The 16819-nt window shown below is 42.3% G+C and overlaps 1 protein-coding gene across 1 annotated transcript; it reads right to left on the bottom strand.

Moving 5' to 3' along the window:
* Positions 1–805: 805 nt before the first annotated feature.
* Myc lies at positions 806–12328 on the bottom strand. Its single transcript, XM_065216750.1, has 3 exons — positions 11199–12328; positions 7997–9402; positions 806–2411 (listed from the first exon to the last, which is right to left on the bottom strand). The coding sequence occupies exons 2-3, from the start codon at positions 9237–9239 to the stop codon at positions 1681–1683; spliced, it is 1974 nt and encodes a 657-aa protein (XP_065072822.1). The 5' UTR covers positions 9240–9402; positions 11199–12328; the 3' UTR covers positions 806–1680.
* Between the last annotated feature and the right edge of the window lie 4491 nt (positions 12329–16819).

Raw genomic sequence — 16819 nt, 5'->3', positions numbered from 1 at the left:
AATCGAAACCGAACATGGAACAAACTAAATAAAACAATCAACGCAAAAGAGGTTGACTGAAATCCGCTGACGGATGGGTGGAAACGAACAGAACAGAACGGCTCAGGAATCAAAAGAGGTCGAAGGGAAATTTCGTATCGCTGTGCAAACAGAACACAAATAAAGCATAACAAGCGGTCAATTCGGGTTTTTTTTTTGTTTTTTCTTTGTATTTATGTTTATTTTCTGCTCTTTACCATTCAATAAAAAAAAAACTTTAAAAAATAGTCATTAATTGCGAATGATTCCGATTTCATTCTTAGATAACAGTTATACAAAAAAAAATGAAAACGGCTAGTTTGATTTTTCTGTCATATTATATACACTTTTCGTCGTTTCTTAAAAATATAAAAATGCTTTTTTTGCGAGTTGTAAGCTGCCGCAATCATGATCAGTGCCATAACTGCCGACAGCATGCATGTAATGAAAAAAAAACGAAAATCAACCATACTATGTACACAGGATGTTGTATTTTTTCAAAAAAAAAAAGTTATTTTTTCACTCTAGTCTAGAACTAATATAAAAAAGCCATGTAAAGTAGAACTAACGCTAAACGAAAAATAGTTAACCTACAGTAGTTTTTATCATCATAAGATTTACTTTAAAATGATAATAATGATCAGTATTTGTAATAATTGGTTTTGTTTTTCAATGCGAAAAATATGTTTGCTGTGTGGTAAATTCATTCCTATTCTAGGTTTAAAGAAGTGTTTGCTTTGTTTGTATCTATCTCTAAAGTTTAATTTACATGCTTTTTGCAGCAATCAAATATAACGTACTAATTTAAGTGTTTATTTGTAAAGCGTTTGTTTTTAGTATATATATAAAATAGGGCTTCATTCTGAAGTTATTTATATAATATGTAATCTTTTTCTTCGTTAGGAAGTATCTATCAGTGAACTGTAATAGTATTTGAAATGACTTTTTGTTTTCCCCTTGGAAGAATAGTGGGTAATGATAGACAAAACTATAAAAAAAAGGATAATTTGTAATCAAGGTAAGGTAGGATTACCTTCGACGGCCACAAGTGGGCTAGCAAGGCCAGAGAGTGTAGGTAGATGGGAATGAAATGTAATTGGTGTGAGATAACTGCTGCGATTGTGATCTTATCGGATTGCTACGTACTTACACACACGTCGTCCTCGGATCGCCGTGTTGCTCTAGGGGAAACAGCGCACTGGGAGAGGCACACAAACTCAATTTTGACATACAGAAAAAAAAACACTCGCAACGTTTCGGTTTAACTTTTCATCTCTTCTTCTATACCAGCTTTCACCAATTATTCTCGCCCAACTCTCAGCGTTGCGTCGAACTATTACCGATAATGGATTGTTGTGTGTGTACAATTAACAATTTTTGGATGTTTTGTTACAACAAAAAAATAGTTCTTAAAAATTTCTCAATGCATCGAACTAAACCTAATAGAAAACATGTTCTCTTACTTTCGTTTATTCCCATCGAAGCAGCTCGCTTCGCACATATCTCAGTCCCTCGCTCTCTCTCACTCTAACGACGTTCGAACGAAATATTTGCTATCTCCTATTCGCGTATTGGCACCATGTCGCGCGCGGTTAAGCACACGATTTGAAATCACATTGGTTTTCATCTCCTTTCCAAAAACCGTAACTACCGACTGGGCGTTTAATCCACGACGCGTCGATGCGAGTGGAGCGACGTTCTCAGCTGCCGAACGCGGGCGTACAATCGCTGTTGCTGCTTGCGAAGGGCGTTGAGCTGCTCCTGTTCGCGGTTAAGCCGGGTGCAGAGAGTAGCCGCTTCACGGAGAATGTTAACCTTTGGTGCACGCTCCTTATCCCGTAGGTTCGGGATCTGCCGCTTCAATTCCTCGAAGAGGTTTTTCAGTCCAATTCGCCGCTGACGTTCCATGTCGTTGTGTAGGTTCCGTTTCTCGAGGGTTTCCAACTCTTCCGAAGATTCGACCGGCTGGGCGATCGTCTTTCCGGGGATACGTTGCTTCTTGCTACGGTGCTGATGGTGGCGATTTTTACCGTTACGATCGTCTTTGTTAAGTCGTTTGCGAGAGTTAGACACATTGCTGGATCCGGTGCTGCTGCACGGAAGTGGGGTGTTCGATCCGGAAATGCTGGTCGACGATGCTGGGGTGAGATAGTTTGGCGAGTATCCGTAGGACTTGCCCGGACTGGACTGGGTAGCACTTGCTGGGGCGCTATGCTGCGTAGCATATCCATCATCGGAGTGGCGACGGCGGTGATGATGCGCCGGGGTGACCGTCTGGGACTGCTTGCGGGCTATCTTGTGTGCCACTCGATTCTGAAGGGCACGTCGGTCGCGTGGTGTCGGATTGGTTGGTAGATTCTTTTCGCCTATCGATACGACGTCAATTTCTTCATCTGCGGAGCAAAAGAGATAAGGGAGAAAAGTTTGATTAGTTTCAAGGCGAGCGCGATTTCAACTCTTGTTGAGAATGAACCGAAACATACACACAAACAGCAGTCACACATCCGGTTTCAATTTTGCAATGCCGGAAACTATTCAAACCAAAATTCCCACCAAATCAGCAGGCCTTGAACCGTGCCAAAAGCATCATCATATCAGCAGCAGGCGTTGAGCAAGCTACTCTCACTGTTATCAAAGAGCTCCCATTTTTCGTACCCTACTACTAAGCAATAGAGAGTTTGAAGGTGAGAACACATCATAATATAACTTACTAACTGCCAAAGTCGGAAGAAAGGAAAAATTAAAAAAAAAACCGAGTCATTGACCCACATCGGGAGAGTGCATGCATAGCAAGTGGTTGACGCGCGGACCGGTTGCGGTTTTGTGGACATGGGCGGTGGCAACAGCAGCGGTGCATTCACACCGAGAGCAAACTGACTCGCGATCGTTCTCAGAGCAAGCGAACGAGCGTTGGTTGGCCGGTCGGGCGTGTGAAGTGAAAGGTACCGAACCGGATTCCACAACGCCACAAAAGCACCCTGGGCATGTGGCGTCCGACCCCTTTCAAACCCCTTCCCGGTACCCATTGGAGTAAGTGGAGTGGTAGGCAGCCATCAGAATCTCTTTCAGGGTGTGTGGGGGCATATGAAGAAAAGAACACCTTAAGATGGAATTCCATATCGCTGGCAGGGCAGGCGGTGGTCGGTGGCTGACGAACAGCGAATCAAGAAACCAAAACATATTCCCAAAAAAAAAAGCCAACAGCAGCAGCAGGTGAAACCAGCCAGCAGTCAGTGGATTTTCGTGCGATTGTTTCGATTCCAGTCGGGAGTATGAACGATCGAAGGGGTACATATTTTAACACGAATTACTGCCTCCACAGTTTCTATTTTGGTTCTTCCGTTTCATCACACTGAGATATACGAACAGTCATTGTCGCCGAAATTTAGTTGGCCAAAATGTGCGCCAATTGATCCGCAGTAGGATTGCTTTCCACCCCGCAGCGGCCGGGTGCAAGTAGGTGGCGACGGGGCAGCAGCAGTAGGCTCTCTTTAGAAAGTAGTTCAACTTTTACTCTGTCAGTCAGCGCTCGCTACATCGATGATCGTGACAAATAATGGCTCTCACTCGATCGGAGTGGAGGTAAAAGTGAATATTAATAAATCAAGTCGCGCGCCGTCATGCGAATTTCTCTGCCTTTCGATTTTGCTGCACTTTGGCTCTTTAAACCGTAGCAGCAAATTCCAATCGAACAGAAACCGAGAGGTCAGCAGGGGGCGCCGTACGCACTACTCCACTCACGAAGCACTCTCATACCCTTCTTCTTCTTTTTTTTCGCATTCGCAAAATCCTCCTCATACTCCTTGATGATGCCCACAGCCAGTCATTTGCTGCTGCTATTACCAAAAATTTATTATATGGAAAAGGCACGGCAACGCGCGGGGGGAGGAGAAGCAGGCGCACGGCCTAGCAACAGCGGAGCAAAATTCTGCTTCTTGCTTTTTTGGTTGAACATTGCACACCCATACAGCCATACAAAGCAGGTCGTCCGTCCGTACATGTGTGTCGTACAAGACGTATGTCCGATGTTGGTGTGATTTCGGGCTGAGAGAGAGAGAGAGAGTGAAGGCACCGGGTATTAACCCAAACACTACCAAAAAAGACTAGAGAAACAGCCGCCCGTCGCCGGATTACACAAGATACGGGTGAAGAGTTTGGGGTGTTAAGGCGAGCGGGGGCGATTATTTACGCGACTTGGATATTTCTATGCCGTGGCGCTGCCGGTTGGGGATGCTGCGACTGCTGGTCCAAAATGTGTGTGGGAATTGATTTTTCGCTACTCTCAATCAGCGTACGAAAGAGAGAGAGAAAAGCGAGAGCGTGTCTAGCAGGACGCAGCCAGCAGCTCGACAGACGATGATGATTAGTGGAAGCGAAAACTTGTTTCGGCGAGCGGCGTTGCTAGCTACCCACCCGACCGTTGCGCCCCCTTTTCGCGGATCCCTTTTCCAAGAACCGATGATGGCTCACAGAAAAATCCCACTGATGGCAACAAAACGGGAATATTGTGATGCAGACATACGAGTGTTGGTGGACTTGACAAATATGCCAAGAATTTACGGTCGCCGCCTCCGTCCTCTCGCTCTCTTCTCTTGCAGTAGGCGCCTTTTTTTTTTCTGTCGCAATAGATCCGGCCGGACGGAATATCCTACGGGAACGAGAGAGTTTGTCGCGTTGCGGTCCACGTGACAGCATGTGACTAATTTGAGAGAAGAGAAAATGACTAAACTGTGGGTCGTTCCACGTGAAAAACTCTATTCCGGCACCGGCTAGAGGTAATGAAGGCAGTTGCGAACGGCTGATAAAAAAAAAAGTTCGGAACACCTCTGATTGATTGCGGCGCAGTTCGACACCAGAGCGAGCGGTGCGGCAAACGTAAACAGTTGTAGAAACTCGCTTCAGGTTTTTGTCTTTCTAGTTTGCGGCGACCGAGTTAGGCTGTTTAGATACTGCTGTGTGAATATGTAAATTTTCGGTCGGTCTAGCAACAGCAGCAGCTGCTGTCACGCAATGACCGAAGTCAAGGCCGCGCCATGGCGGCTGTTTTTTTATTCTTGTAATTTAAATTTTTAATCGGCTTCACACCAACCACGGACGACTACGTATTTACGTAGTAGGCTGCGAGCGAACTGGTGATGTACCACCGAAAAAATCCAGCCTATTAAGACTATAAGACCAGTCGGATCCGGTGCTGCGCAGACAGACTGCTAGCTCACGCACTTTTGATTATGTGTGTGTGTGTGTAATGAAGATTTGCGCATTTTTCTTCGTTTTTTTTTGCAGTGCTTCGCGGCCAGACAGCTTGTAATTTGTGCGTCTATTGTGCGTTCGCCGGGTCTTAATTGTCTGAGTGAGGGTCTTTAAATGGCTTGCCAGCCACAAGGTCTGTGTAGATACTTTACGTCGGTCGAGGTGAATTTGCAAAAAAAAAACTAATAAGAAGAAAAAGATTGCATCATAAACGGCCAAAGGGGGAAAAAGGCGAGCGTGAGAGATAGGTGTGCGACCTAGTTTTGGGTGTAATATTTCAATCTTGGCCTACCCAGTATGCTACACCGTCAGTGAGCGGACTTGTGGCAAAAGAGAGAGCGTACAGCAACCGCCCTTTTTCGCCTGCTGTATCTCGCCTGGGCGACGGCTGATCGTTCAATAGTGATTATAAAACTACGATCCCAACATGAATGGTCCGAGCAAAGTGAAAGCTGTCTGGAGGTTAAATTTTATGCTCTCCATGACAGAGCAGCTGTTTGCAAAATGCCATAGAGCGCAACTATAAACGGCCACGGTGGTAGTAATTTCCCACCACCTTGCTCTTGGTATACCTACGATTTTAGACATGAATGAGTGCATTCCACGGCGAATGGATCCCATGGGCCACTGAAACCACCAAGAAGTGACCTTGGAAGCAACCGAAACCACATAGCTTCAATTTCCGGTTGGCATTACGTCCGGTTGAAATTATTAACGACTCTTCCCACAGGCTGACGCAAAACCAGAACAGGTTTCCACTTATAAAGCTCATGAAGCGCGCAATTGCTGTATGTGAAGAACCCCTTTCCAAAAAAAAAAAAAACAACTGGTAATCAAGCGTCTGGGAAGAAGATCTTTTGCAAACAAACGCGAGCTCAAGAATATGGGAATCACGGCGTGTACATTGAACCGGTCATGCAACAACTGCTACCGCCTCGAGTTCCGGAAAACCAGAGATAAATTATGTGCGAAATTTGAGCATTCTCACAGATTTCTTTAGGGGATTAATCACCTCAACTGTCGGGAGGAAGAACAGGAATGAAGGGGCGCTTTTGTCATCGTCCGCAGACTCGCGACGCCTGCCGACGGCGGCACGGCTAATCAACCCCTTTTTCCGTTCTCTCTCGCTGAAAACCGATTCCCAGCCAGACGGTTTGCAACAGAGAAAGCCATCGAACTTTCCCATTCCCGAAAATGTTCGTTCCTCCGGATCCAGGAACAGACAAAGCGAGGGAAACGACACTTCCGCCAGCAAGTGTCAGGATTCATCATCACTACCGTCGTCGTCGTCGTCGTCGTCGTCGTTGTCCAGGTCCTCGTCACTACTGGAGTGGTAACGCTTTTTGTTGTCTGCAATGCCACCCCCTTCATAAAAAAAAACTTGGCGCTTCTAGAACGAAATCTGCAGAGGCACAAGCCGCTTACGAATTCTCGCTCGAAATGAACAGTGGGATGAGTCAGTCGAGACATGTTCCCGCTTCTGCCTCCTACTGATCACTGACTCGCTCGTTCGCTCTCGCTACTCTCCTCCATCATCCCGATCCCTGACTGAATGCAGATGTATAGTATTGCGCCGTTTTGTGAAATCACCATTCACCACTACTACCACCACCGCGTACTATACCAAGAATATAAGAGAAAATCTCACACGCTACCATTCCCTAGAACTAGGAAGTGAAAGCACTGCGTCAAATGAAGGAAGAAAAAACCGACGAAGGTCGAGCGAATCCTTGAAAGTATATAACCCCACCCATGTCCCATCCTCCGCCGCCGTCGAACAGAGCCGCCGCTCCCGGGAAGTAAATATACCGTAAGGAAAACTCCCAAACGCCGGGTAATGAACTTTACACCCAGCATATGACCTTGGACACCCACCCTCCCGCATCCAGTACGCACTTTTAATACGGCTAATCGTACCATATAAAACCCGGCTAAGGCTAACAATGGCTGATGGCAATCGTTTGGCAATGGGAGTTTTTTCAAAAAGAATCAAATTTTCATACAAATTTTCATCTTGTTGGAAAATGAACATTATCTATTTTCTAACTTTTCCCGCCAACGCACAGTAGGCGCCTGCTCCGCTTTCAGCCGCCGTCCATCTCGTTTGGCGGCTGTATTGTGCAACTGCCCACCCCTGGCCTGTCGGAGTACATTTCACAACGTGATGCGTGCGCATCCATTTTTCGCTCTTTCGCTCTTCAAAAGATCTCCTACCCGTATTATCCCGTCGTCCCGTCCCGTGGCGTGTGAACGCGTACGGTGTCTGTGGTTTGCATGTAGTTGTCGATGGACCGCGCCTAGTGACGTCATGCCCCCCATAAGGGACACGACGACGACGACAACAACGAAGAGTGTAGGGAGCCGCCGACTGAGGCAGAAGAGAAATATCGATTTTCCGGAACCCGCACCCGCTTACTTTTTCCGCCACTTCAGATTCCATCGTGGAAAACAGGCATGGAACGAAACATGTTCGTTCACGTTAAAGTCTCCGAAACCATATAGAGGGAGGGACAACAACCCTTGACTGAAGGCAACCAAAGTCGGCGGTGAAAAACGAACCGGAAGGAAATGTGAGTGATGATAGTAAATCAGCCCGCCGCGGTGCTTCTTCCACAGAAGGCAGAAGGGACCTTGAAGTGAAAATTTACCCCGTTGTTGGAATTGGTTACTCTAGCATATGGTTTGCATTCACTCTTTTAGTAGAAAAACATGGAAAATTTGTACTCACCAGAATCAGAAGGAGTTTGCACGCCAAGTCCGGTGAGGTGATATCGGTCTTTGGGCCGCGTATAGCTGTGATCTCCGACGTGAGTTCCTTGGTATTCGTATGACGACGACGATGACGATGAGGAGGAGGAGGATGATGACGACAAGGGGCTCATTTCTTGATGATGGGCATGTGTATAGCCTCCCGGTATGCCGCCACCTTTGCTACTGCTTCGACTACTGCTGTTGTCCTCGTTGGAATCGGTATCTGAGTCCAGATCATCGCCATGGCTGTCTTCTCCATCGTCACCTTCGATTTCATCCATTTCTTCCAAATCGTTCAGCAGATCAGTAAGCGAACCAATCTCGCCGGATGAATTCATACACGTTCTCAAGCTGCCCGAATCCATATCTTCGAGCTGCTCTTTCAGCATAGTGATGATTCGATGCGAGGATGAGTCGTCGTGGTGGTTCTGATGGTTATTGTAATGCCGGGAACTGCCTGTCAAACTCAACCGGTTCGAACCGATCGTACAGGTGGCCAGGTCGATGTTGTGTTTAAACTCTGGCGGATCTTCGTCTAAACTGAGTGGCGTGTCTGGGCGGGTGTGCAATGGTACCGTAGTTTCCCGATCCCGCAGGAAATCCGTCGTCGAAACCGTGGGTATTCTGTTCACCTGCTGTTGTTGCTGCTTGATGCGTGGATTGATTAATAGTGACCGTCCTGCGGGTATCTGAGCTGTTTGTGTTTTGAATGTGGCGATTTTTGGTGTAATATTGTTATTGATGTTCAGAGCCGAGGTATTCGAAGGTGTTAGGATCGGTTTCTGTGTGGCGGCTACGTTGCTGTTTAAGCTAGCTGCAGCCACTGCCGTTACGGTGTTGAATTTGTTTGTTACTACCGATTGATTTTCTGTATGGGTTGTGCTTGTCGTTTCGTGATTCGTTCCGCAGCCCACCTTACCAGGATGTGACTGATCAAAGCATGTACCGGACCACATACAATCGTGGTTACGGATCTGTAGCTTTGGCGAGTCCAGTTGGTCCCAAACGCTGACAGAGCAGGTCGGACCACCGTAGGTCTGTTCGAGTTCAGCTGCACTGGTTAAAAATTCCGATGTGGGCATATCTATCAACTGGAAGTGGAAATCTTGATCCCAGTCAATGTCGATATTATTGGTATCTTCCCAGTTGGGCATTTCTTGTTTCATAGAAATCATCTTGGTATCTTCCCAACCGGATCCTTCCTGCTTAACTGGAACCATTTTGGTTTTCTTTCTTTCTAACTTAACCTGTATAAGCGTCTAACTTCTTTTCCTTAATGACTAAAACTGCTCGCAGCACTTCCTTTTAGGTTTCCTTATATCACAATCCGATGAATGTGCTACCTCCTCTATTCGACGTAGGTAACAGCTAGCAAGCGTATGTCTGTAACAGAGGAAAGAGCAAAGAAAGCAAAGATTACAATCGGGTCAACCGAAAATAACCACCGTGGATATTGATTTTTTTCCCTCCCCAACAAATTCCGACCAAAGTCGATCTAATTTAAATAACGCTTCACTCTCTTGATTGCGGCAAACGGAAGTAACCGGGTACCTATTACCTACATAAGTTAATAAATAAAACACCCCCCGCTTTCTCCAAGGCTGAGCTGACCGTCGTCGGTCAGTCTCTCGGAGTGTTTTCGAGTAGCCGCCGCAGCCTACAACAAGACATAAGTGACTCCTTCCGGTGCCGCTGTTGCTGGCTGAAATTGAATCTACCCCTTCCCTCCTGGTGCTCGAAACAAGCCCAAAGAATTTTATCTTATCACATAATAGTGATGGCGGCGGCAACCACCACGACGATTAGAACCAGGAATCGAAAATTAAATTGACCTTATTTGTCGACAACCTGGACCGGCAATCGTTATCGATGCTTGTGTCCACTGGCAGCCTGGCCAAGAGAAACATATATGCTCACAACAGCTCCGCTTTATCTATTAATAAAAATCTTCATTTAAAAAGTGAGGCACAAGACGGAGCAGCAAGGGAAGGGGTAGAAGGAAGACACCGAGGGGTTTATATTGAGGGCCTAAAGAAGGGAGAAGAGGCACATGTGTATAATTTAAAAGACTTCCCCATCGTCCATACATACGAGACTTGCGGGAGGAAATGTGAATGTTTATACCGGCTTTTTGCTTCTTCTTTTTCGCCTCTTTCTGCATTGATTTTCTACTCTACCGAGTTCAGGTTCCTCCGCTGCAGCAGTGCTGACTAAGCGAGCGCTCGTGAGTTTGAATGAAATTAAATCTTGTGGTCTCTCTGCTTCCCGCCCCCTGTGCCACTCAACGTGCCTACCCGTACTTGTGCTATATAGTAGTACGTATAGGCTACAATCAAAAGATTATACCATTATCATTATGAGCGGTGCTGCTGTCGCTGTTGCCGGCCGACTACTACTCTTCTGGTGATCAATACGCTCTCATACTCGCGTTGATAAGCTGCCAGCCAGCAAGCAAGTCTCTCATGGCTAGGCAGATAGTAGCCCATTCATTCATTGATTGCAGCCGGAGGCTACTCTGCTCCGACATTGCTGCATTCCATTGCATCAATTAACTAGCCGCATGCAGCTAAAGTAGGCCGTGTCAAACAGATAGGCGCTACTGGAAAAAAAATATTCCCACAAATTATATAACACCGATAGTAGGTGTGGGGAAGGGGGATCTCAAACAGCCTCCAGTACGGCGGCAGAGAAGAACGACTTCGTCCTACTCTCTAGGCATGCGTTGGATCCCGAGCTGGGAAAAGCGGTCATGAGACGCCTCCGCCCTAAGCAAGAGCGAAGAACCGGCACCACCGCTCTCAGCTCATCGCCGACACTGATGTCGTTGGTGGCGGCAAAGGTTAATCCCTTTCGGTTACCATATGGTACCCAGAAATATGGACGAAATCTGCTAGCGATGCTGAAATTCTAGCACAATTTCGCATACACACCGGATGGTGCAGAATATTTCGAGTGAGGTCAAATCTCAGAGGTCCAACCTCGAAAAAAAAGAACAGAAAGGAACTAAAAAAGGGCATACATTTTTGGGTGTAGTTGCGGAATGCAAATTAAAAAAAAAAAAACTGCCTGATAAGTTTTTTTGGGCAGTGATTAAAAATACCCTTTCGGTTAGGATTAACGTTTATGACTGAATGCATTGCAATTGCAATTTCGAGCCTTTTTATTTACTTTTTACTTACCCTTCTTGTCCTCAGCACTGCTTATCCTTCTGCCTGCTGAATAATAGACTTCAACACTGAGTGTGGATCCTTATTGAAGCTACTGCTACTGCTTGGTGGCTTCCTTAGATCACTAATCCTCGTCCGTCGTTTTAAACACTCTTCCCTTCTTCTAGCTTTGCTGAGTGGGGAAAAGGGCGGTTCCTGAGGAGATTTGCACACAGTTTTCACTGGGGCTCAAACTTAAAACACTGGACACTCCGGATAGCCCGGATGCGATCGAGTCACTTAATTCGACTACCAGAGGAGGACGATCGTATTATTGTACAGTTAGAACTACCGTTGTTTGCCGATATTCGAGCTTTTGTTCGAACTTGCTTTGCTGCTCCACAATTCGGCAAACGTCGTCGTAGTAGTAGGCTATTGTTCTCTTGTATCACTGGTGATAGAAAGTTTTTGTTGTGAGCCAACTGCGTTTTCTTTGTCGTCTTGATTTTTTTCACTTTAACACTGCAACTGATCGTTCTCACCGGTGTCCTAGTATTGGTCGTAACTCTCGAGAATGATCTACTACTGGACGATGGTTTTCTTACCGGCATGACACTCTCGCCACAACCAGCTTCTGTTTAGATCTTCTCGCGCGCCCTTTCTGTAATTCCCTTGTTTTTTTTTTCTGAACGCTTTTGCACTGTTCACTGTTCTTTTTTTTTCTCCAAATCAAAGTAAACACTTTTTATTCTCGCCTTTATTGATACCGAACAATAGATGTTGCACTGGACAAGGTCACAGTATTCGTTCACTAGTTCAGAAAATACTTTTCTGGAAGTTTTCACTTGATACCGTATTTGGTCTGCAAAATGGAGGAAATTTTTCTTGCTTTTTCCTCCAACTTAGTTTAGAGCAGCGATTTTGGTTCACGCGCTGAACACTGTGTTTCACTGATGGCATAAACGGTTGAAAAGCCGGCACAAAACCGCGGGAGGTTAATTTCCATGTATTTATTTTCGCCGAAGGCTTCAGTGTTGAAATCTTTCATGGGAGATCTCAGCAATTTTTTAAGGTAGTCGCGCGTTGTAACTCTGCTCTGCAGAAAACGCGTGCTGTTAAGATGCGGTCTCAAAAGCCACTGAGCTTCAGTACATTCCTTGTTCGCGGTGAGACTGGTTTCATGCGACTCGATCGATCTCGATTTACCACCACGGCCCTCTTGGATTTGAGTTTTTTTTTTTGTGTGTACACTATACTTTTTCCTCTTCCTTCTTTCACTACTCCCTCTGTGGCGGCCTGTCTTCTCTTCTCTTCTTTCTCACACCCCGTGGTAGCTGTAGATGTATGTGTGTTTTGGGGATCTAGTATTAAGCGTCGACAAAACGAGCGAGCAAGAAAATAAAACTCTCCACTGCGATGTTCCCGTAGAACTACACCACCGGATCATTATTCCACTACGGAAAATACTGCCGCGTTGTATTTACCGCTTGCCACCACTAGCCGCTACTACCAGCTTCACATCACAACTACTCTTTCGCTCTTCATTTTTCTCACGCTTGCACCACCGCATCCGTCGCTCAAGCTTGGGGCTTCCACGTAGTCGCATACTCACCAACACATAGGAAAGCAACTCACACAACGTCAAGAACACTCGGACACTCACTTCGATACATGTTCTCATAGGGCAAGTGTACCATTTTTGACAATTTATATCTTGACCACACTTTTAGTTAAGTTAATTTGTATGCTTTATGAAGTTAATGACTAGTTTTGTTGAATAAAGCTTCCAAAAATCTGAACGCTTTAAAATATCTTTATCAAGACGTATAAATTTTGCATGTTTTCTCCGGACAAAAACCCCAGGACAAAACCGGTACACTTGTCCCCACATACCCGCATTCAAAATATCGCAAGACGTGGCGAAAAACTCACCAACACCACCACCACGGTAGGATGCTGATGAAAAAATAAATAAACGACGTGTCGTGAGAGCGTGAGCTTCCACGATTCCACGATGAAGGATAGAGTTGTTTTATATGCATGAACACTAGCAGATAAATAATAACACACGTGTACTTCAGAGGGCTCCCGCTCCCCACGATGGAAAACTTGTATTAGTCGTCTCGCCCGCTCCCGCTCTCGCTGTCCTTTTATGTCTCTCTTTCTCTTTCTCGGTGATTGAGCCGCTACTCAAATACCGGCCGGTTACTCGTTCCGAGACCGTCGTTTGTGTTGTGTGTAGGTAGAGAGCATTGGCGTTGACGGCACCGTCGAAAAATTTGCTCTTTTAGCAAATATAGACAGTTTCTTATAGAAATTTTCGGTGGAGTGAAAGGATAGTACAAAGTCCGCCATGTTTCACGCACAGTCTGACGTTTGCTTATGGATTTTCTCATAGGAGTAAAGAGCTACAGAGTCGCCGTCAACGCCAATTGGAGCTTGTACTATAGAGATTGCTAAAGTGTGATTGTGTCAGTGATTTGTTTTCATCTGGAAAATTTTTCACTATGAAGTTTTTTTTCCCGATGAAAACATTTGCGTATACGTATACGTAACGTAGTGTGCATACGATAAACGTCAGCAAGCTCTATATGCATACGATATACACTACATTCGAGGCTGATTATTCTAAACTAACATTAGAAAAGGGGTGAACTTTTAAATTAAAAAAAAATGTATGACTAAAAACAACAATGGACATAGATGTTTCTTTGGTTTTAAATAAATAAGAAGAACTTCAATGAATTTTTTACTATACCTGATAATTATATTTAATTATAATATGTAATTATATGTTTTAAACTATTATATTAGTGGTGTTGAGTACTTGGCCCTGATGAAGTCTGCAAGTAGTAGACGAAATACGCGTATCTGTCAAAAGATAAGCAATTATAACGGAATTTAAAGGAAATAAATGAAAGCTAAACTGAAGAAGAGTGAAAAAATGGCTAAGGATGCTATTTCAATGGCCAGATACTGGAAAAAACCAGCCGGTGAGTTTGACACGTATCAATCCAAAGTTCAAATTTTGAGAAGAATAGAAATCGCAAAATCCATATTGTATCTTTAAATTACAATGAATACATAACATTTTCTTCTAAAAATGTTTTATTCTAAACCAAACAGATTCTGAGATATGTACGTCCGATTGAAAGTGTACCGATTCTAAATTCTAAAGAAAAAAAATGTAGTAGTGGTGATGATTTTTTGTTTGTTTGTAGGGACTTTGACTGCACATGCAGTCATTTAGCCCTGTTTGAATCAAATTGATTTCCTCTTTCATGTATCGGCTTACTCTTGTAGCCAAGAGGTGGCCGAATTGCTGTGAAAAATATGTATTATTTGAATCAAGAATAAACTTAAATTGCATACGCAAGAATTCATTGAATTTCAGATACTTGTAGAGATTCTATTTGACAGCACCATCGTTCGTCCAAACTATCTCAATCGTATTCAGATGAAACGTATACATGTTATACCAATTAAACTCTTATAGCATTAGCATTAGCATTATCATTATTGACCGCCCACGGTTGCTACTCTGTTATTGCCAGATCAGCTGCAATTACACAGAGAACCAACAGATGATGTTTGGGACTAACATTCATCCTCAATGTGTTAAAACTGAAGATCTAATATTTAGCAATACCAGCGCCGGCCGTGTCCGAATGCAGGTCCAATAGGGAATGGGAAGGAATGTGTGACGTGATACTCGCTGTGAAGGAAACCGAGAAATCCTCTGCGCTTCCACGAGAATTCACTGGGATGTTGGATGTGGGGAAAGGTTTGCAGCAGCAGGGATCGTTTTTGGTAAACTAATGCTGATTGTAGTGATTTATGATAGGTACACAAACACAAAAACACACACACGCACTCGTGAGTATAAACAGAATATAAAATGATACTTAACTGAACTTTAACTTAACTTTAATTTTAACTTAACTTTAACTTAACTTTAAATTAACTTTAACTTAACTTTAACTTAACTTTAACTTAACTTTAACTTAACTTTAACTTAACTTTAACTTAACTTTAACTTAACTTTAACTTAACTTTAACTTAACTTTAACTTAACTTTAACTTAACTTTAACTTAACTTTAACTTAACTTTAACTTAACTTTAACTTAACTTTAACTTAACTTTAACTTAACTTTAACTTAACTTTAACTTAACTTTAACTTAACTTTAACTTAACTTTAACTTAACTTTAACTTAACTTTAACTTTAACTTTACTTTACTTAACTTTAACTTAGCTTTAACTTAACTTTAACTTAACTTTAACTTAACTTTAACTTAACTTTAACTTAACTTTAACTTAACTTTAACTTAACTTTAACTTAACTTTAACTTAACTTTAGCTTAACTTTAACTTAACTTTAACATAACTTTAACTTAACTTTAACTTAACTTTAACTTAACTTTAACTTAACTTTACCTGAACTTTAACTTAACTTTAACTTTACTTTAACTTAACTTTAACTTAACTTTAACTTAACTTTAACTTAACTTTAACTTAACTTTACCTTAACTTTAACTTAACTTTAACTTAACTTTAACTTAACTTTAACTTAACTTTAACTTAACTTTAACTTAACTTTAACTTAACTTTAACTTAACTTTAACTTAACTTTAACTTAACTTTAACTTAACTTTAACTTAACTTTAACTTAACTTTAACTTAACTTTAACTTAACTTTAACTTAACTTTAACTTAACTTTAACTTAACTTTAACTTAACTTTAACTTAACTTTAACTTAACTTTAACTTAACTTTAACTTAACTTTAACTTAACTTTAACTTAACTTTAACTTAACTTTAACTTAACTTTAACTTAACTTTAACTTAACTTTAACTTAACTTTAACTTAACTTTAACTTAACTTTAACTTAACTTTAACTTAACTTTAACTTAACTTTAACTTAACTTTAACTTAACTTTAACTTAACTTTAACTTAACATTAACTTAACTTTAATTTAACTTTAACTTAACTTTAACTTAACTTTAACTTAACTTTAACTTAACTTTAACTTAACTTTAACTTAACTTTAACTTAACTTTAACTTAACTTTAACTTAACTTTAATTTAACTTTAACTTAACTTTAACTTAACTTTAACTTAACTTTAATTTTAGTTTAACTTTCATTAACTTTACTTTAACTTCTGCAGGCTAGTTCATCTCTAAGCTGAAAAAGTGAATATTTATAATATAAAATAAATGCAAAGTTCAATAATATAAATGAATTATTATAATATAATCCTAGAGGTGTTTCATCATCGAAGAGCTGAAAGCAAGCATTTTAATTAAAATCCATACATCCCGCATGAATGAAAACTGAAAAAAAATGTATTATTATTATGTAAATCTAATGATGTCACATATTCAAATATTCGTATACATGTTATACCAATTAAACTCTTATAATAACAAAAGTTAATAGAAACAGATGGGTATTGTAAAATACCCCAAGTAACATCACAAGTTTCAAATATCTAGGTTTTAAAGCATTGCCCAAGCCTTAATCATGGTCTACAACAGCATAATAAAACCTAAATTAATGCTTGGGACCTAGATAATTACTTCGGATAACTTTTGACCTTTTTGGAATGCAGTCTGTAGTTCAGGGTGGCCATTTAATTTTCACTTGAAAT

Source organism: Ochlerotatus camptorhynchus, unplaced genomic scaffold (assembly GCF_037179485.1).
Source record: "Ochlerotatus camptorhynchus isolate MF236.1 unplaced genomic scaffold, CSIRO-AGI_Acam_v1.1 ptg000067l, whole genome shotgun sequence".
Taxonomy (NCBI): Eukaryota; Metazoa; Arthropoda; class Insecta; order Diptera; family Culicidae; genus Ochlerotatus; species Ochlerotatus camptorhynchus.
Note: the sequence above shows the minus strand (reverse complement) of the source record. Positions and strands in the feature narration are given on the sequence as shown.

Coding starts and splice junctions, on each gene's coding strand:
- Myc (XM_065216750.1), bottom strand. CDS start 9,239: ATGGTTCCAGTTAAGCAGGAAGGATCCGGTTGGGAAGATACCAAGATG. Junction 2,412..7,996: donor GCAAACTCCTTCTGATTCTG/GTGAGTACAAAT, acceptor TTTGCTCCGCAG/ATGAAGAAATTGACGTCGTA.